Below are 22,298 nucleotides of genomic sequence, written 5' to 3'. Positions count from 1 at the left end.
CTCCTTTTGATCTCATTACCTTCTAGGATAAATAATTGAGATATTAAAGAAATTTCAGTTGTAAATTTAGATTTCATATTGAAATCTCTAGAATTTTGATGGCAGATTTTGATATTTTGGCTAATCTGAGCACAATTTGACACTTTTTTTGAGATTTCCTTTGAGACGTGCGGTTACCTAGTGTTTTTTTATATATATATATATATATATATATATATATATACATATACATATACATATATACATATACATATAGGGAACAAATTGTTAGGAGCAGAATACATCAGCAAAAGTCTCATTTCACTCTCTTTTTAACATCATTCGCTTTCAAGGAGAAACAACTGAGAAATATTAAAGCAATCTCATTTGTGAGTTTAGAGTTAACTGAATTTCGATTTCATACATAGGTCAATTTAATTCCAAGAGAAAGAAATGAGACGTTGCGTCAGTTACGTTTTTTTCGTAATTTGAATATGGAAGGTGTAGGACATAACGTAAGTGTTTTGAACTGCGAGAGTCTTACACTTTGTAAGTTGAATACGGAAGGCGGTCTGGCGGAAGCTAGATTTTTTACTTTAGAACTTGTTAAATATGGATATTTTTTCTTACACATATGCATCGCTTTGCTTCAGAAGGCCTTTATTAACCCCCCGGAGCCATGTGGAGTATGTTTATAATGGATGGATGCACTTTCTTGAGCTTCATACTTGTTGTTTCCTGTTCACTGCCATTATAAAGCTTGGATGCGTCAGGATATTTATTAATATAACTCTGATTGTGTTCATCAGAAAGAAGATCCTTTAAAGAGGTCTCATTTGTGATTTGTCTTTCCCATTTTTATGTGACTCATGTGGACAAGCTTTAACTGACCTGTTTCCTAGAATGTTTCTTGAGAGTTCTCAGGTTACCTGACACAGAATGTTCTTTTTGGAGGGAGATGTTCTCAGAAATGCGGGTATACGTCTCACGTTCAGATCTTGATGGGCTGTGATAAAGGTGTACGGCAGGGCATGTTGGGTCTTGTCCTCTTGAATTTGTGGTTGTCTAGTTTGTCATCAGGGGTATCTAGTTTAGGTGGAACACAAGACAGACAACTGCTGTTATTTAATACCTTCCTTATTTGTTGTGTTATGGTGGTGTCAAATCCTGATGGATCTGCTGTAGGTTTGTGAGGGCTGCATGTTTGTGGAAAAGGAATAGGACAAATCCTTTCCAAATCCATTTTATTTTTATGGACAATTAACCTATATACAGTATATTATAGAAAGTTCTTGTTTATGTCAGTCATGTACAACCAATAAAACACCTTGAAGTATTGTTATGTTTTTCCTCCTAAAGGATGTTTCCTGTATGTTGGCATAGTGCTGGAGAGTGTGAGTTCAACCTCTAAGGGGGGTTGGAGGCAAAAGGCTCAAAACACATAAATTCCACCTTCTCTGTTTTGTTGACATAGACACTGAGGGGCCAAACTAAGAAAGAGACAACATACCTAAAATGTATTTATTTATTTTGTGTATATCATCTCTGTCGTGCGTAAACCTTGTAACTCCAAAAATGCAGATACGATGAAATGAAAAGAAAAAAAAAACACTGTATTTTTTTAAAATAATTAAACACTGCATTGTTAAAGTTGATATTGTGGCTTTTTATATGGTCAAATTATTGTATATATCATTATATTATTAACATTTTACCAAAATTAAGCTCTTGTTGGTTGCTTTTTGACCAGCGAATTTTAGAATGATCTTCTCCGCTCCTCAAATACATAATAAATATAGCCTATATATATATATATATATATATATATATATATATATATATATATATTTTTTTACGCAAACATAGACTTTTATTTTGCAAACGATTAATCGCGATTAATCGTTGCAGCCCTAATAAATATATATATATATATATATATATATATATATATATATATATATAATTATTGTCTATCAGCCTTTTTGCTGCTGATGTTTACTTCACATATGCTAAATATCTTTGTCTTAACACTCTTACACTCAAGAGTCTTGAAATAAAATGAAATTTGTCTACCGGTTTTCACAATGTTGGAATTGATTTTTATATTGTCAACAAAATCATCATAAATGTTCAATATATTGCCAGATATGAGACTATAAGAGCATTTTTACGGCTTTTTAAAAATAATAGCATTCCTCCAACATTTTTTAAAGGTTGATATATTTATTTTTTAAAACTGAGACCTGAGAAATTACTCTGTGTGTGATTATGTAAGTTCTGTTGTGGCAACTGTAGACAGGAAGTTGAACTCTAGTTTCTCCCACTCAGATATAGCATTCCAACCTAGAAGACACCATTAGTATCCTTTACGTTGTTGCTTATCTTTAAGACTCTATCAGAATTGGCTGTAGTCTCCACAAAGTGTTGTTTTTTTCCTTTTGGTGTTTGAGGTAGCTCTGAAATGAAGCTCTGGATACTTTAGTGATGTTTATAGTAATGGAGCTGCTTTGATTCCTGTGGTGCTTTGGGTTCTTTCCTCTTAATAGATGCCCATCTGGACACCAGACACTCTACACATCTGTTACAGCTGCACTCACAATATTCTAAAATTCCCATCCGAACACATAAACACCCATTCATACATGGAGACACATACACATTTTGTCAAAGCATAAAATCAATGAGCTATTCATATCTCTGGAAAAAATGTTTTATGATAGTTTCTGATTTTTCTCCCCAGGTTGAGCTAGCAGATATTTCCAAAATAGTTTCATTTGTATGTAATTCGATTGACTAGATGCCAGAAAATAAAATTTGGAAAAATGTTTGATTTGCCAATAGCTAATTCGGAATGCCAAAGGCTGCTGACAGCAATAAAAATCCATCTCATGACATTGAAACAGACTAAGAACTTAGCGTCATTTTAATCAAGTTGGCAGTATAAAAATTGACCACCTGTTGCTCATTAAATTTAAATATCTGGTCTCATGAGAGAGGTACTAAGAAACAATGTGTCATCTAAGATAGTGTAAAACTCAACAGTGGTGTACTGTAACCAAGCCTAATTAGTTGTCATACTTAATTTATAGTATCCAGTGCAGGGGTCAGGACTCAGGACAAAGGGCTGTGTCGTTCCCGACCTCTCCCACACAGCTCTTAACAACTCACTAACTCCGGCCTCCCTGTAAAGATCATTACCACACTGTTGTATTGCTGTCACCTCCCATCCTCTCTGAGAGTAATGGTTTGACAACAGCGCTCAGCGATTAGATCTTTGTGTCAGGGGTCGCAAGGCTCTAGAGCGGGTGACAATTTTTAATGTGGTGTTTACGGGTGACGCTCAGTTTTTTTTAAGTAACAAATTATTCTGTTTTAATTTACTGATGGAAATTTGATGATTTAATGGATATTTGTATAAGTTAGCCATGTGCTCTATCTATCTATCTATCTATCTATCTATCTATTGCTCTTTCCATCCATCCATCCATTCTTCCATCCATCTATCCATCCATCCATCCATCCATTCATCATCGCTCTTTCCATCCATCCATCCATCCCTCTTTCCATCCATCCATCCATCCATCCATCCATCCATCCATCCATCCATCGCTCTTTCAATCCATCCATCCATCCATCCATCCCTCTTTCCATCCATCCATCCATCCATCCATCCATCCATCCATCCATCCATCCATCCATCCATCCATCCATCCATCCATCCATCCATCCATCCATCCATCCATCCATCCATCCCTCTTTCGATTCATCTATTGCTCTTTCATAAAAACACAGTTTACCGATGTTTTTAGATAGACATTCAACATTTATGGGCACCTAGATGTTATTTTTTTGTTATTTGCTGTTGAAGTTGTATTTCAATGATCTATGGAAAACTGTCTTTATGTTCTTAGCTTTGAGGGTGAGCAGGTCATTTGGGATGAGAGCTTCCACTAGAGCTACATGATGGGAATGTTTTGAGAAGCACGATGGTGGACCTCTATGTTCCCATTTTGTGCTTTTGGAAGTATGTTCCCATATTGTGCTTTTTGCTCTTTCCATCCATCCATCCATCCATCCATCCATCCATCCATCCATCCATCCATCCATCCATCCATCCATCCATCCATCCATCGCTCTTTCGATCCATCCATCCATCCATCCATCCATCCATCCATCCATCACTCTTTCGATCCATCGCTCCATCCATCCATCCATCCATCCATCGCTCTTTCCATCCATCCATCCATCCGTCCATCCATCCATCTTTCGATTCATCTATTGCTCTTTCGTAAAAACACAGTTTACCGATGTTTTTAGATAGACATTCAACATTTATGGGCACCTAGATGTTATTTTTTGTTATTTGCTGTTGAAGTTGTATTTCAATGATCTATGGAAAACTGTCTTTACGTTCTTAGCTTTGAGGGTGAGCAGGTCATTTGGGATGAGAGCTTCCACTAGAGCTGCATGATGGGAATGTTTTGAGAAGCACGATGGTGGACCTCTATGTTCCCATTTTGTGCTTTTGGAAGTATGTTCCCATATTGTGCTTTTTGCTCTTTCGATCCATCGCTCCATCGCTCTTTCCATCGCTCCATCGCTCCATCGCTCCATCGCTCTTTCCATCCATCCATCCATTCATCCATCCATCCATCCATCCATCGCTCTTTCAATCCATCCATCCATCCATCCATCCATCCATCCATCCATCCATCCATCCATCCATCTATCCATCCATCCATCCCTCTTTCCATCCATCCATCCATCCATCCATCCATCCATCCCTCTTTCGATTCATCTATTGCTCTTTCATAAAAACACAGTTTACCGATGTTTTTAGATAGACATTCAACATTTATGGGCACCTAGATGTTATTTTTTGTTATTTGCTGTTGAAGTTGTATTTCAATGATCTATGGAAAACTGTCTTTACGTTCTTAGCTTTGAGGGTGAGCAGGTCATTTGGGATGAGAGCTTCCACTAGAGCTGCATGATGGGAATGTTTTGAGAAGCACGATGGTGGACCTCTATGCTCCCATTTTGTGCTTTTGGAAGTATGTTCCCATATTGTGCTTTTTGCTCTTTCGATCCATCGCTCCATCGCTCTTTCCATCCATCCATCCATCCATCCATCCATCTATCCACCCATCGTTCATTTCATCCATCATTGCTCTTTCAATTCATCTATTGCTTTTTCCATCCATCCATCCATCATCCATCCATCCCTCTTTCCATCCCTCTTCCATCCATCCATCCATCCATCGATCCCTCTTTTGATTCATCTATTGCTCTTTCGTAAAAACACATTTTACCAATGTTTTTAGATAGACATTCAACATTTATGGGGCACCTAGATGTTATTTTTTGTTATTTGCTGTTGAAGTTGTATTTCAATGATCTATGGAAAACTGTCTTTATGTTCTTAGCTTTGAGGGTGAGCAGGTCATTTGGGATGAGAGCTTCCACTAGAGCTGCATGATGGGAATGTTTTGAGAAGCACGATGGTGGACCTCTATGCTCCCATTTTGTGCTTTTGGAAGTATAAGTGGAGGAGAGGCCTGAGCCACTCAAGCCAAATGCAGCAAAAGCACTTCACCTTTTCTCTCGCTCCTTCACTGGATAGATATCCCATTCTTTGAAAGCGTAGTGCCACTCAGGATGGCCAAATGCTAGCATGCTTAAGTGGTAGATATCGGATTCATTTAAATGGTCTTCTCCGAAGAGCTGAATTGCAGTGCTGCCCATCAGGCCCAAAACTCTCTCTGATTAATTAATTCTTTGTAGGGAGATGAGGTATAGTTCTGAAATCAGCAGTGGCTTGTCTGTTGTTCAAGAGGATCTGATGCGAACATTTCATCTGGAAGGTCATCAGATTGTAATATCCTGTGAGTTCAAAACCAAAAGGGGCCTTAGACTCTGAAGAAACCACAAGAAAATGAGTGTTGATTTCCAGTCAGAGTGCTCATTAGTCAAGAGGACAAATGATTCCCAGAGAACTTAATAAAAAGCTCATAAAGTAAACAGGCTCCCCAGGTTTTGTTCTTAGAAGTGGCTTTGGTCCAGTGTGGATGGAATCTGGTGGGTTTTCCCTCAGAATTTAGTAGAGTTCCTCAGATTTAGAGACATTCATGGATGGTAGACGAGGCATAGCGAAAATGTGTGTACTGAGGATGGATAAATGTTTCCAGTGGCAAACCATCAGCGGCTGTGATGGTAAACCCATTTATCTAAAAAATGAATGAGTCCAGTCCTATCCATTACTTAAGAAGTTCCCAGCAGTCTATGTAACTCTTTGTGAGATCAGAATTAAAATGATGTATGGTTAATTATAAATATAGATATATAGTTTATTAATTTTAAATATTTGTAAAATCATTATCATTATTACTGTTATTATTATTAACAAATATTGTGAATCGTTATACATAAATATAATGTATTAATATTATATAATCTATTTATGCATTTTTCAGAAAAGCAAGAGTATAGTCTACCTGCATATGTATAGCCTACATGAATAGCCTACACTCTAAAAAATGTTTGGTTAAAAACAACCCAAGTTGGGTTGAAAATGGACAAACCCAGCAATTGGGTTGTTTTAACCCAGTGGTTGGGTTAAATGTTTGCCCAACCTGCTGGGTAGTTTTATTTAACCCAACTACTGATTAAAAATGACTATATGGCTGGCTTAAAATGAATCCAAAATAGGTGAGAAATTAAAAATCAGACACATAATTACTAGAGGCAACAATAATAATCAAAAGGTGTACATTTATTAATAAGCAATTTAATAAATGTTTATTGTTTATTATTCATCTTATTAATAAATGCTCATTTATTAAACATATTAATAAATGTTAATTTCCAGCATATTTTGGGTTCATTTTAAGCAAGCAATACAGCAATTTTTATACAACAGTTGAGTTAAATAAAACTACCCAGCACGTTGGGTAAACATTTAACCCAACCGCTGGGTTAAAACAACCCAATTGCTGGGTTTGTCCATTTTCCAACCCAACTTGGGTTGTTTTTAACCCAGCATTTTTTAGAGTGTACTATAATGAATCACACATTTTAATGTTATATATTGTATGCCATGTATTTAATACATAATGGACGCTTACGTGTTGCTGTTGTTAAACCCAACTTGTGAATGTGCATCTGCACAGCTGGTAAGGGTTATCTGTGTCACACGAGGGTAAATCATTGACAGTCTTCACTAATGTGTGCCAGAGTCTGAATGCAGTGACCATGGATGACGTGACATATTAACAGACCTGTGGCTCGTGACTTTCTCTGCATTTCTAAATATAACCCTGGCGCTGACAAAGCCGGAGAGAGATTAATAAATCTCCAATGACTGAGAATTACTTCAGTGTCTGTTCAAGGATAGAATGAAGAATGTGTTTAAAGGTAATCGAGTTATTTTCCCTTTCAGTGAATAGTGCTTTGTTGGCTTTTTTCAAATATTCTGCTGGCATGTTTTAATATATGATGGTAATTAAGTTTGACTGCAAGAAGTAATGGAATCACTGTCTTTATTCTTATTGGTAGAGAAAATGTACTTTTAAACTTTCCCCCCAGCTTAGACAGTGTTTTTAGATGAAGAGAGACCCCTGCTGATGCAAATGTGAATTTGCAGTCAGATGCATCACAAGCCTCAATGCTTTATCATTTTATAACCATATTACCTCTAAATAATCTATACAGAAACTTGAAAGCTTAAATGGATAGTTTGAAGTGTTTTTGTTATATATGTAATAATAATACCACATGTAAAAGCAATACCATGTGAACACAATAATATTTTTTGAAATACCTGGAAGTGCCATTATAAACACCATTTTACTTGAATATGCCATTTCCATCTGATGCCATCATTGTACCATGGTACCACCACATTGATTTTTTTTGTAAATTACTCTTCGATATATAGACACTCTGAGGTGAAATTACAGTGTTTGTAGTTTCTTCTAAACCTGTTACGGAGCAAGCGCAAGACGTGTGCTGATAATTGCAACATCCTACAGCTGTGAGACATTGGCACGGAAAACCAAATTGCAGAGTATCGTGAGAGTGTTTATATCACAGAGCAGCGTGAATTACAGGATACACTCTGTGTTCATGACATGGAAAATAGTTGTGAAACATTATTGATTTTAGGTGTAAAGATTGGACATGTCATTATAACAGTGTCTGAGGTGTTTTTCACACACTGAACACATATGTACTGGCTGTCATTGTGCTTTGTGTATGCTCAAAACATTCACACATGACAACTAAATAGAGGAAGTGACTGAGAAACAGATAATTAGTCCACTTATTTTTGATAAAGTTGTTATGACAAAACTCCATAAAAAGCAGCACCATCTTTTACTCATTTAATTCCAAACCTGTATGACTTTCTGTCTTTCATAGAACATAATAGACAAAATTGTGAAAATCTTACAACAAATGGAGACTAGAGCTGTCAAGGCTTTCAAAAAGGAAGCGGCATGGTGAGGGTGAGTTAACGTTGACCTGATTTTCTTTTCGGATGAACTATTACTGTTCATGAGAGCTCAAGATCGAAGTAGTAATAAATCTGAACCAAATCAAATGATTCATTGAAAAGATCAGACTCAGAAAAAAAAAAAAAAATGATGTTGAGACCAGTACACTCTTCAAAATGTCTTTATGCTCTGTGGCAAAAAGAAAATGGAATGTGTTTGGAATGACATGAGGGTGAGTAAATGTTGACCTGATTTTCATCTCGGATGAACTATTACTGTTCATGAGAGTTCAAGATAGAAGTAGTAATAAATCTGAATCCAAATCAAATGATTAATTGAAAAGATCAGACTCAAAAGAATGATTTTTGAGACACTTTTCAAAATGTCTTTATGTTCTATGGCAAAACAGAAAGTGGAACGTGTTTGGAACAACATAAATGTTGACCTGATTTTCATTTCAGATGAACTATTACTATTCATGAGAGTTCAAGATAAAAGTAGTAATGAATCTGAACCAAATCAAATGATTCGTTGAAAAGATCAGACTCAAAAGAATGATTTTTTTGAGACACTTTTCAAAATGTTTTTATGTTCTATGGCAAAAAGAAAGTGGAACGTGTTTGGAACGACATAAATGTTGACCTGATTTTCATCTCGGATGAACTAACTGTTCATGAGAGTTCAAGATAAAAGTAGTAATGAATCTGAACCAAATCAAATGATTCGTTGAAAAGATCAGACTCAAAAGAATGATTTTTTGAGACACTCTTCATAATATGTCTTTATGTTCTATGGCAAACAGAAAGTGGAACGTGTTTGGAACGACATAAATGTTGACCTGATTTTCATCTCGGATGAACTATTACTGTTCATGAGAGTTCAAGATAAAAGTAGTAATGAATCTGAACCAAATCAAATGATTCGTTGAAAAGATCAGACTCAAAAGAATGATTTTTGAGACACTCTTCATAATATTTTTATGTTCAAAAGTCTTTATGTTCTATGGCAAACAGAAAGTGGAACGTGTTTGGAACGACATAAATGTTGACCTGATTTTCATCTCGGATGAACTATTACTGTTCATGAGAGTTCAAGATAAAAGTAGTAATGAATCTGAACCAAATCAAATGATTCGTTGAAAAGATCAGACTCAAAAGAATGATTTTTGAGACACTTTTCAAAATGTCTTTATGTTCTATGGCAAACAGAAAGTGGAACGTGTTTGAAACAACATAAATGTTGACCTGATTTTCATTTCGTTTGAACTATTATTTTTCAAGAGTGAATTGTTTTGATATTGTCTGATAGATGTATATTTTTCTCCTTTATCTGGACTTGTTCATCTTTCTTGTGATGGTTCAAGCATCACAATTTGTTTGTCTTTACATGGTTTTCGAGGTTCTCCCAACAGATCTTCCTGTAAGTCTTTGAGTGTTCGCTAGCAGAACTCACTGAGCAGTTTACGGCAACAAGCTTTGATGAAGAAATTCTGCTGAAATTCGCGTTAATGTTGTTAATTCTTCTGAAAATATACAAGGCAATAAAACATCGGAGCTCCTGAGATGGCTTTCAAAACACTTTAGCATGTGGGAAAATGGCAGTAGTCCAGCACCTGGAAGTGTTTATCTGGCACACAGAGAATGTCTGCTAGATGTATTTTTCAGGGAGCTCATCTGATTGATTTTTTTTGCCTTGTTTAGGGGATCTGGTGTCTGGAGGGAAGGTCTTGAGGTATTTTTGTGGTTCAGGTTGAGCTGCCTTTCCTTGTATAGCTGCTTACTTGAGAGGTTTTAATGGAAGACATGTGTGGCGGATGGACATATTGACCCCTGAGGTCAGAAAGCGAACACCTGCTCTATAGCTCTGGATTATAGTTTCTTAACACTTTTGGCTACAGCTTCAAAATGTTTTGGTCAGTGCTTCCCTTTAACTTTATAATATATTTTGACTGTCAAGAAACATTAACCAAGCTTTTGATGGAATAGAAAGGCAGCAAAATCCTTGCTACACATTTCCTTTCACCTCACTTTGGTTAACGTCCTGAAAGCACCCGCAACCAGTTTACAAAGTGTCACACTTTACATTCCCCAGATGTTTGGTAACATTCAGAGCATTGAATATTACTCGCTAATCCTTTTGGGGAGCTTAGAGTCACTGCTCTGTGGTTAGGCAAGTTAATAAAGTATGAATTTCTCGGTTTTACTTGGAACTGGAGGAGTGTCGGTTTTTGCCGTAAAGCCCTGGCGTGCTTCATTGCAGTAGCTTTTCAGCATGGTTCACAGCAGCCACAAAGTCAGAAATGTACTATCAATTTACAGCTATGGGGCCGGTGAATTTAAGACCTGTGATGCAGAGACGTCATGGGCTTATTTGGTATACGGCTACACTATAATCCTCCCATATATTTCCCTTTTTTTTCCTTTTGTGGAGGAACATTCTGTTGTGTATCATATTTTACACAAATGTGCAGTGTGACAAACAACCCAAAGTGATTTTCCGTGGTCAAAGAGATCCAAATATTTACTGGACGAGGCTTTTCCACCATGCGCAGGACTCCCGAAATGAACATATCATTTTAAGCTGTCATTCTTTGTTAGGATTCAAACAATGTCGGCTGCATTTAGATTCACATTGATGTCAGTATTCACAATATCATTATGAATAATGGACAATTTAAAAATATCATTAAACATTGATAGTTCTTTGATAGCCTTCATCTATTATTTGTGTAGTTTTAATCATAATGGGATTTTGTCTTCATTTACTTACCATTATGCCATTTTAAATCTGTTTTACTTTTTTTCTGTAGAACAAAAATGAGTTATTTTGAAGTATCTTCACCCAAAAGACACAGTGACCACATATTTTAGCCTCCAAAAATGAAACATTTGTTTGTTTGTTTGCATGTTTTTATTTATTTGTTTGTTTATTTGAGACCAGGGGCATATTCTTCGTACCTCGCTTAATACATCTGAGATGATTTGACAGATGCCACATCTTCTAATCGTGATAACTGAACTCTGGCTAATTTGGTTCTTCAAACGAATTTGCAGATTGGATTAAAATATCTGGATTAAGTTGTCTAAGATTACTGCGTGTTCTCGTGTTCCATGAAAAGGGCAGATGTATCGATGCTCGAAACCACGATCAGCAATGCAGCGATTGGCTGGAGTCAAGACGGCAACGTAATGACATCATAGAATGAGAAAAGACACCTGTCGAAAAACTTGACGAATTTCTAGACATTTATAAGGAAACAGCCAAGCGAATAAATGACAGAAGAACGACATAAATGTTATAATAGATAAAAAAGAAATATGCACTATTTTTTTTTTTTTTTTTACACGATTACCCAATTATTTAGGCTATATTCACAATTTCTAGTATTTGTACAGGCAATTTTTTATTTCAATGTTGTAATTAGCAACTAATTTACCTTTGAAGCATATTTGACAGCATTAATTAAAGTTTCTTAAGGGTCAAGATCAAGTTATCTGCATCTCCTGCGCTTCATCAAGCCACTCCCATAATATCTGTCGCGGTTCAAATGCACAAATGCATGTACGGTAGGGGTGTGACGAGACCGGTATCTCACGAGACGAGACTCGAGATTGAGTTCACGAGACGAGACAAGATGGCGAAATACATGACTAGAAAAAATATTCTGCAGGTGTATTTGAAATGTTTTAACTAATCATCTTGTAACGAATGTCATTTCAGTTCTACTTTCTGAGCCTGAATTATCATCTGCAGTAAAAGACAACAATACTCAAGTAGCCTACTGTAAAAGGTTTTGCTACTAACTCAACTGACTTCTCTTCTGTATGATTTCAGTCTCTTCAGACCTTACTGTACATGATTTGTACTATATTCAACGGGGAGCCGCTGTCAAATGCGGGGAATTGAAATCACGTTTGAATGCGCGCACGCGTTTACTTTCACTTTCAACGGTCGCGCGTACTCTGTAAATATATCCGACTGAATTAAATGTTTTTTTTTTTTTTTATTTAAATACAAAGCAAAACGACAGTGGATGCATAATGTAAACGTAGCGGTGGCATATTCTTTCCTAATCATCCTAACACTCTGTCATGGCAACATCACGAGACTACTTTTCGCCTCGACGAGAAATCTCGTCACAGTTTAGTCTCGCGAGATCTCGTGCCACGAGATCTCGTCACACCCCTAATGTACGGCATAGACATCTGTACATCATGTGTGTAAGACTCCAATAAAAATGATTAGCCTACGTAATTGTTCCCTTATGAATGAATCTCTCAAAGAGTAAAACTGTCGGTGTCTATATTATGACACTACACGGCATTATAGTATTATTTGCAAATTTATTTTTAAATTATTATTATTGTCCCTGGTTTACATTAGGATTCTCTTGTGGGAAAGTAGCAGTGGCTGGGACAGACTTTAAGCATCACCTCCGCTTAAAAAGATGCAATCTAATCCTGTTTACATGAAATAAGCCTGATCCCGAGCAGGTTTGAGCTTACGGACCTGTTGCTATGACAGCAGGTCCAGGATGAGCGTCGAAGAACCGAACAATCCAAGATCATGCCAAATCGCCATCAGTCAAATCCAGCTAACTGAGTTAGCGACGTACGAAGAATATGCCCCAGATATTTGAATCATTTGAGCTCTGATTCATGAATGAATCGGTCAGCCTGATTTGTGAAACGACTCAAAAGAACGATTTGTTCACTGATTCGGTTCTTGAGTTCTATTCACTTACTCAGTGATCAGCTTTCAAATCCTTTTTTTGTGTGTTCCATGGAAAAAATATATGTTTAGAACGACACAGGAGTAAATAAATAATGACAAAATTTTCTCTTTTTTTTAAGTGGACCCACAGAACACCAAAACGTATGCTAGGTACATTGAACTGATTTACTATAGTAAAAGATAGCATGTTTCTATGGAGCGTGACCTCAAATAAAGCTTACCCTGATTGAGGTTTGTGGATGAAAGCGGACAATCAGTGGGTGTCCTTGAGTGGACCAGGCGAGTGTGTTACCACAGCTGCGCCAGTCTTGTTTGAATTCATTTCAGGACAAAAACACATAGAGTGACTTCTGACCCAGTGAGCTTTATCAGCAGTCAACAAGTGTTTTTCACTCTCAAAATCAATAAGCTTTCACTGTGTGCCTTTGAAAGTAGACCCGCACTCCCGTTTCTTTTTTTCAGAGGAAAGGGGTTGCATGTCCGGATTTTGCAGAGTTAGACTTGGTCAACATATTTTGTTGATCCTGGAACAACATTACTGTCTGAACATTTGATCATATCCCTACCCCTAAACCTAACCCTACCCATAAGTTATCCCTAAAATCAAAGGGAAATGATAGATGAATAACACTGATGTAGAAGCACCTAACCCTGCTTGTAATCATAAACTTGACATAAACTGTAAACTTGTCCCTCAAATCTGATTGGTTTATTGATCCAGGATCAACAAAGATGTGTACCTGGTGAAATCGAGCTTTCCGATAGGGTTTAGCCAACAAATACTTTTGTTGAAGTACAGAAACAGAAATGGCTCTTTTTTGGCTTATAGTATGAGTTGGACGTACTGCATCAACATCATGCCGTGGAGGAAAGTCATAAAAATAACACGGGTACACTAACTGTCTGCGACTTTACGTGTATTTGTTTTATTAACCTTAATTTGGTGCTACACGTTCCTACTGTTTTTCGTCATAAAACGAAACCTTAAAACTCGTGACATTGTCGGGAAATGAGTATTAGCAGTGTGATGTCCTCCCCCCCAAAAAAAATCCCCAGCTGACCTAATCCGTGTTGTTTTTGCCAACCTTGAAGGCATCAGTGCTTCCAAATGTTTTGTCAGAAAGAAGAATTTATTACGTCTTATCTGGAGGGCTGCTTTTGTGCGTACTTCCCAGTGATTGTAATTTCCTTTGGCCCAAGGCCCAGCTGTGAACCTCTACTGGCAAAACTCCTGCCACAGAGGAGTGGACGTGTGATTTTGTGAGATTATGAGTGGCACCTCTCTTTAATTCAACTCCTGACTATTGTATGTAGGATGTCGCCCTTTAGGGGTTCCAGAAACACCGGTGCTTGTTAATTAAAACCTAGGCAGTGAGATAATAGAGAATCATTCCCACGCAGTTGCCACCATGACCCAGGGCTTTTCCCTGTTAAGCCACATTTTGCTTCGCCAGCAGTTCCGACCTCTGAATTTTGATGATTGTGCTTTCAATAGCTGTTGGTGCTGTCTGTCAGTCTTCAAGCATCAAGCTGAGCACAAACAAGTTTTTTTATTTTTTTCTCACTGTCTTTCACACACACAAAGTGTTTCTTCAAAGTGTTTCTTCAATTCATACACTTTTCACACTGTCACTAGTCCATTAACACTTTATCAGGAGAATTCTGAAAATAATTAACTTTTCCACTGCATTTCAAATAATGTTTTAATTGCATTTAATAGCATTCTGGCGGGTAAACGATGGTTAAAATGTAAAAAAAAAATGCTAATTATAGCGAAAACCAGTATCAGTATCTGGTGTGACCATCATTTCCCTCAGGCAGTGCAACACATCTCTTTCGCGAAGAGTTGATCAGGTTGTTGATTGTGGCCTGTGGAATGTTGGTCCACTCCTCTTCAGTGGCTGTGTGAAGTTGCTGGATATTGGCAGGAACTGGAACACGCTGTCGTATACACCGATCCAGAGCATCCCGAACATGCTCAATGGGTGACATGTCCGGCGAGTATGCTGGCCATGCAAGAACTGGGATGTTTTAAGCTTCCAGGAATTGTGTACAGATCCTTGCAACATGGGGCAGTGCATTATCATGCTGCAACATGAGGTGATGGTCGTGGATGAATGGCACAACAGTGGGCCTCAGGATCTTGTCACGGTATCTCTGTGCATTCAAAATGCCATCAATAACAATGCACCTGTGTTCGTTGTCCATAACATATACCTGCTCATACAATAACCCCACCACCACCATGGGCCACTCAACCATGGGCCACTCAACCGCTCACCCACACCATCTGCCATCTGCCCTGTACAGTGAAAACCAGGATTCATCCGTGAACAGAACACCTCTCCAAAGTGTCAGACGCCATCGAATGTGAGCATTTGCCCACTCAAGTTGGTTACGATGACGAACTACAGTCAGGTCGAGACCCCGATGAGGACGACGAGCATGCAGATGAGCTTCCCTGAGACGGTTTCTGACAGTTTGTGCAGAAATTCTTTGGTTATGCAAACAGATTGTTGCAGCAGCTGTCCGGGTGGCTGGTCTCAGATGATCTTGGAGGTGAAGATGCTGGATGTGGAGGTCCTGGGCTGGTGTGGTTACACGTGGTCTGCAGTTGTGAGGCCGGTTGGATTGTACTGCCAAATTCTCTGAAACACCTTTGGAGACGGCTTATGGTAGAGAAATGAACAATCAATTCATGGGCAACAGCTCTGGTGGACATTCCAGCATTCAGCATGCCAATTGCACGCTCCCATCAAAACTTGCGACATCTGTGGCATTGTGCTGTGTGATAAAACTGCACATTTTAGAGCGGCCTTTTATTTTGGCCAGCCTAAGGCACACCTGTGCAATATTCATGCTGTCTAATCGGAATCTTGATATGCCACACCTGTGAGGTTGATGGATTATCTCGGCAAAGGAGAAGTGCTCACTAACACAGATTTAGACAGATTTGTGAACAATATTTGAGAGAAATAGGCCTTTTGTGTAGTTCAACTCATGAAAAAGTAGGGGCAAAATCAAAAGTGTTGTTTTTAATTTATATATATATATATATATATATATATATATATATAATATGTAAATTAAAAATAATATTTAAAAATTAATATAAAATATTTAAAAATACATACTATATAAACAACACCTTGATATATATATATATATATAGTTTAATAAGATAATAGTTCTTAAGATAATTGCATTTTTAAAACTATGATAATTCATATTTTTATGATGAATTTCCATATTTTAATAATGAAATACTGGGCCTGTGACAAAGGTAAAACTAAATCTATCCACGAAAGTCATAAATAATAAACAGCTGGTAGAAAATAAATGATAAAAGCATGGTAGAAAATGGCAGTGGACCACAGCCATCCATAAAAAATGGTTTAATTCTTTGCTCACTTCTTATCTTGCCTAGGGCACCAAGTGAGCTGTCACTGCTAGGTCCTAAGAAAAATAGGTATGTGACGCTCCTGCATTGGTCAGATGTGTTTAGATGCTGGGTGAGATGAATCATTACCAGTTTATGTGTGTTTTGGTGATGCATGAACGCTTCTTTGACGTCTATAGACTCATTTGACGTAGACACACATACAGTGAATAGTGTTTTAAAAACCCAGTGTCCCAAAACGTTTGACCGTACATGGCAATCAATCACGTTCCGCTCAACCGCAGATGTGTTTATACATTTGCTGCCCTTTACACTATACGCATTGTGTGGTCGTAATATAATCTCCATATGAACAATAGGCAGATGGTAATCTGAGCCGGATTTATGTCTGTTTTGGCGTGACACACCACATTACTAGTCAGACAGAGCGTATACAGATTTTTGGGCACGTCTGCTTGTCCCCCTACTCATCACGTCTCTTTTCAAGCACATGAGCCGGATTACCATGTGTAAATATTTAGCTCTTGCTCAAGGACATTACTTTTAGATCAGGATGTGGGGTATTGAAGTACCACTGATGATAAAAGCTTTCGGAAATTGAACACAGGCTTAAAATCTATTTCTGTTGGAGCATAAAATGTCATTTTATGTCATGTTATGACCAGAACAGTGACCAAAAAAGTTTTCTTTTCTATATATATATATATATATATATATATATATATAGTACAGTCCAAAAGTTTGGAACCACTAAGATTTTTAATGTTTTTAAAAGAAGTTTTGTCTGCTCACCAAGGCTACATTTATTTAATTAAAAATACAGTAAAAAACTGTAATATTGTGAAATATTATTACAATTTAAAATAATTGTTTTCTATTTGAATATATTTGACAAAGTAATTTATTCCTGTGATGCAAAGCTGAATTTTCAGCATCATTACTCCAGTCTTCAGTGTCACATGATCCTTCAGAAATCTTTCTAATATGCTGATCTGCTGCTCAAGAAACATTTAATGTGTACAATTGTACAAAATATTTGTGTACAATATTTTTTTTCAGGATTATTTGATGAATAGAAAGTTCAAAAGAACAGTGTTTATCTGAAATCTAATCTTTTGTAACATTATAAATGTCTTTACTGCCACTTTTGATTGATTTAATGCATCCTTGCTGAATAAAAGTATTAATTTCTTTAATTTCTTTTCAAAAAAATAAAAATAAAAATTCTCACTGACCCCAAACTTTTGAACGGTAGTGTATAATGCTACAGAAGCTTTGTATTTCAGATAAATGCTGTTCTTTTGAACTTTCCATTCATCAAGGAATCCTGAAAAAAAAAAGTACACAACTGTTTTCAACATTGAAAATAATCATAAATGTTTATTGAGCAGCAAATCAGCATATTGGAATGATTTCTGAAGGATCATGTGACACTGAAGACTGGAGTAACGATGCTGAAAATTCAGCTTTGCATCACAGGAATAAATTACTTTGTCAAATATATTTAAATAGTACACAGTTATTTTAAATTGTAATAATATTTCACAATATTACTGTTTTTTACTGTATTTTTAATTAAATAAATGTAGCCTTGGTGAGCAGACGAAACTTCTTTTAAAAACATTAAAAATCTTAGTGGTTCCAAACTTTTGGACTGTACTGTATATATATATATATATAATACAGTATATATAGTTGGTCAGTGTATATCTTTAAATTTTGGGCTTACTGATGCTTGACTGATTTTGATACATAGTTTTTCCATTGTCTTATCAGATGTTAGGATGTTTTACCATGACACATTCCAGCGCAGAGGTTTCCACAGACAACAGATGCATGTTTGTCTGTCATTTAGCCAGGTTCCTCTTACAAGGAAGCTAGTCTGTTCTGACACAGGGGAATCAGCAGGCAAAAATAGTATGTGTTTGAGCTCCAAGAGGTGTCTGTCAAACCTGCGTTCCCTCAGGGGCGTCTGACTCAGCCGGTGGAACTTTGATTCTTGTGCAATGAATTACCTCCAGGTGTTTTCCAATGAGACCATCAGGCTTTACAGTAACAGATTGTGAGTTTATATCATGGATGTTTTCAGTCACTCTACATCCCCGTCTGGCTGATTCATAACACACACCGTGTTTTTGTAGGGTGGTCGATGAATTATCTCACAGCATTTCCTTGAATTGCTCTTCCTCGATTGAATGTTTAGTTGCCAGAAGCCTTTTTTCAGGATTCATTGATAAAATATGTGCAAAAATATTAAGACCAACAACATGGAGAGCTTGTACTCCGATATCCAAATAAGGGTTTATTATATATTAGTAGGTGCATTCTATGTTTTATTATGTATTGGATAAACAATAATTAACCCTGAAGGATTTTATTTGGATATTATATTCTACACAAGTTCTATTTTATTTGTTGTTTTAAATGCTACACGTGAATTTAGGCATCATAAAATAATAATTTTTTTACAAAACACAGTATGCATTTTATTTAGATTTATTTGAATGCATTGTTGATCTTTTATAAAGGTGCTGTATGAATGATTATTATTATTATTATTGTTACTACTACTACTACTACTATTGTTGTTGTTGTAAAGTATGATATTGGGTAAAAATATTTAACTATTTTTTAGTTAAAATTTAAGGCTTAGAGTTACATTTTGTAAAAATGTAATCCTAACCCTTAAAAAAAATAATTTATTTGAAATAACGTATTTAAAAATTATGTATTTAAAATTATTTACTTTTTTAAATGAAATTATTTAGTATGTTAACATTATTTACACTGTATACTTTTAAATATATGTAATATTTTTAGTATGTTAAATATATATAAAAGTAGCGATGCACAATATATGATGTCCAATATTGGTTATCAACATAACCATTATAGTACCAATAAGGTACACCTCCTATTTTATATGTATTTGACATACTAAATACTTGTATTACTACTTAAATACTTGTAAATATTTGTTTTTTAATGTATTGCAACTATGATATGGCCCAAAACCATTATTAAAAAAAGCTCAATCAGACAACAAAGATGTTCTTTTGAGTTCAGTGGAATGTTTTCTGGCATTCTGTTGGCGACAGTCTTTTGTCTTCTTTCTTTATTGTTTGATCCCACTGCAGAAGCTACAGCCCACAAGGGTCTTCCCATGAGGCTTTGGGTCACATTGCTGATGTATTTACTGTAATGATCAGTGGGCAGCAAACACTCAGCTGACACTAGATAATGTGTTGAAATGTCTTACCTAGTAAATCTATTTTAATGCTCGCTTCTTGTGTCACATTCTCCTACGGTTTTCCGTCATCCAGAAGGCCATTACAGGAATTTGGATTGTTTTGGTTTCCCCCAGTCTGTCTCTCCCCTCCCGTTTTCCCAGCAACACTCTAAAATGATATACATGTATTCAAACACCTTCAACATTTCACACATTATCACAGTTATCACAAGATCTCAGAGTTAAACTGTGTCAGAAAATTGTTTATCTTAATTATGTCAGATAACACTTAAGCAAAACATGGTCAGGTCAAAGTCTCTGAATAATTTTTGGTCCCAAATTTTTATAAATTTTAGTCCACTGTATGAACATTTTTTGGGTACAATATGTCACAGTTTACTTACATAAATGAACTATAGTGTCCTGCACCTACTAGTAAAAAGGCTACATTTATTTAATTAAAAATACAGGAAAAAACAGTAATATTGTGAAATATTATTACAATTTAAAATAACTGTGTACTATTTAAATATATTTGACAAAGTAATTTATTCCTGTGATGCAAAGCTGAATTTTCAGCATCGTTACTCCAGTCTTCAGTGTCACATGATCCTTCAGAAATCATTCTAATATGCTGATTTGCTGCTCAAGAAACATTTATGATTATTTTCAATGTTGAAAACAGTTGTGTACTTTTTTTCAGGATTCCTTGATGAATAGAAAGTTCAAAAGAACAGCATTTATCTGAAATACAAAGCTTCTGTAGCATTATACACTACCGTTCAAAAGTTTGGGGTCAGTAAGAATTTTTATTTTAATTTTTTTGAAAAGAAATTAAAGAAATGAATACTTTTATTCAGCAAGGATGCATTAAATCAATCAAAAGTGGCAGTAAAGACATTTATAATGTTACAAAAGATTAGATTTCAGATAAACACTGTTCTTTTGAACTTTCTATTCATCAAATAATCCTGAAAAAAAATATTGTACACAAATATTTTGTACAATTGTACACATTAAATGTTTCTTGAGCAGCAGATCAGCATATTAGAATGATTTCTGAAGGATCATGTGACACTGAAGACTGGAGTAATGATGCTGAAAATTCAGCTTTGCATCACAGGAATAAATTACTTTGTGAAATATATTCAAATAGAAAACAGTTATTTTAAATTGTAATAATATTTCACAATATTACTGTTTTTACTGTATTTTTAATTAAATAAATGTAGCCTTGGTGAGCAGACGAAACTTCTTTTAAAAACATTAAAAATCTTAGTGGTTCCAAACTTTTGGACTGTACTGTATATAGTGTCTGAATATATTTTGGTTTGACTGTAGTTCCAAAGTGGAGTTTTTGCAGCGATGCCATTGAAGATCCATTTTTGGGTTCCCCAAAAAACAAAGAAACATTTCTTAGAGTGAAGAACATTGTGAAAATCTGAATATAAAGAACCTTTTTGTGTAATGGAAAGTCTACATGAATGTTAAAGGTTCTTTTTGGAACCTTTTAAGAGTGAAGAGGGTGACTGTTTCACCCAGCTTCCTTTTACATGAAAGCTATAAAACGCTATAAAACTTAAAGTTAAGGGATGTAAAACATCCTGCAGTCTTTACTACATGAGCTTGATTGTAGGTTTGGGAGACCGATGGGATCAGTGGGGGGCTGATTACATCATAAGACAGCAAGGAAAGAAAGTCCCACATTGCCAATGTCCTGCCACTTGAAGGGTGGCTGAAAGGGCAGTGCCAAGAGAAGAAGGAGTGAGTTGTGATGGTTTAAGTGGAAGAGATAATAAAGCATTAGGAATGGAGGGGGTAGATGCTGGAAGGGGGCTCGGATTTGAGAACCAATGAGAAGTTGAAGTAAAAACAGACAGAGGGAGTGAAAAATAAAGGGGTGGGAAATAGGAAGTGAGAGAGAGAGAGAGAGAGAGAAACACAAAAGCTGAGAAGAGAGAAGCAGAAGAGGAGAGAGTTAGGAGCGCACAGAAAAGATGTTTTGGGAGGAAGAAATTCTGTTTTAAACTTTACAGGACTGTTTTTTTTTTGTTTGTTTGTTTTTACCAGGATGAAAGTTTCTCGTAAGTAAATCCACAAATAAATACAAGAAAATACAATTTCAGTCATTCTACTTCAAAAGTTCATTTCTACTTGCCATTTTGTTTGTAATTATTTGTAAAAATTGTTTCAAAGTAAATCCTACGCCAAATATTTGTTTAAGCGTATTAAATTCTAATGGGACTTGTGACAGCTTGCCAAAGTGACAGCGTGTGCCACGGCTGACCTTGAGGGAAAACCGTATCCAACCTCCTTTTACATAAGGTTATTCAGTGAGGAAAAGAAGGTGTCTGTGTTTCTCACATATTTAGCGGCACTCTGCTTTTAGCATTGTGTTGGTGGAGTGCTGTGTTACGAAGATATTGTTGTGACAGTCATTGTGCTCTGCACGCAGTTTGGTCGT

The 22,298-nt window shown here is 36.2% G+C and overlaps 1 protein-coding gene across 6 annotated transcripts in view; it reads left to right on the top strand.

Moving 5' to 3' along the window:
• Positions 1-22,298, top strand: part of stard13b (StAR-related lipid transfer (START) domain containing 13b) — a 106,365-nt gene that overhangs the window by 65,412 nt on the left and 18,655 nt on the right. The window contains exon 1 of one of the 6 annotated variants that reach the window (XM_048160097.1): positions 7,256-7,392. The exons of 4 other annotated variants lie outside the window; for them this stretch is intronic. In XM_048160097.1, the coding sequence (XP_048016054.1) occupies positions 7,374-7,392 (19 nt within the window). In that variant the 5' untranslated portion in view covers positions 7,256-7,373. Of the gene's footprint in view, positions 1-7,255; positions 7,393-21,763; positions 21,919-22,298 lie in introns of those variants that run through there. One more of the 6 variants, XM_048160098.1, reaches the window with a different exon arrangement.

The sequence above is a fragment of the Megalobrama amblycephala genome, linkage group LG16, assembly GCF_018812025.1.
Source record: "Megalobrama amblycephala isolate DHTTF-2021 linkage group LG16, ASM1881202v1, whole genome shotgun sequence".
NCBI classification, from domain to species: Eukaryota; Metazoa; Chordata; class Actinopteri; order Cypriniformes; family Xenocyprididae; genus Megalobrama; species Megalobrama amblycephala.
Note: the sequence above shows the minus strand (reverse complement) of the source record. Positions and strands in the feature narration are given on the sequence as shown.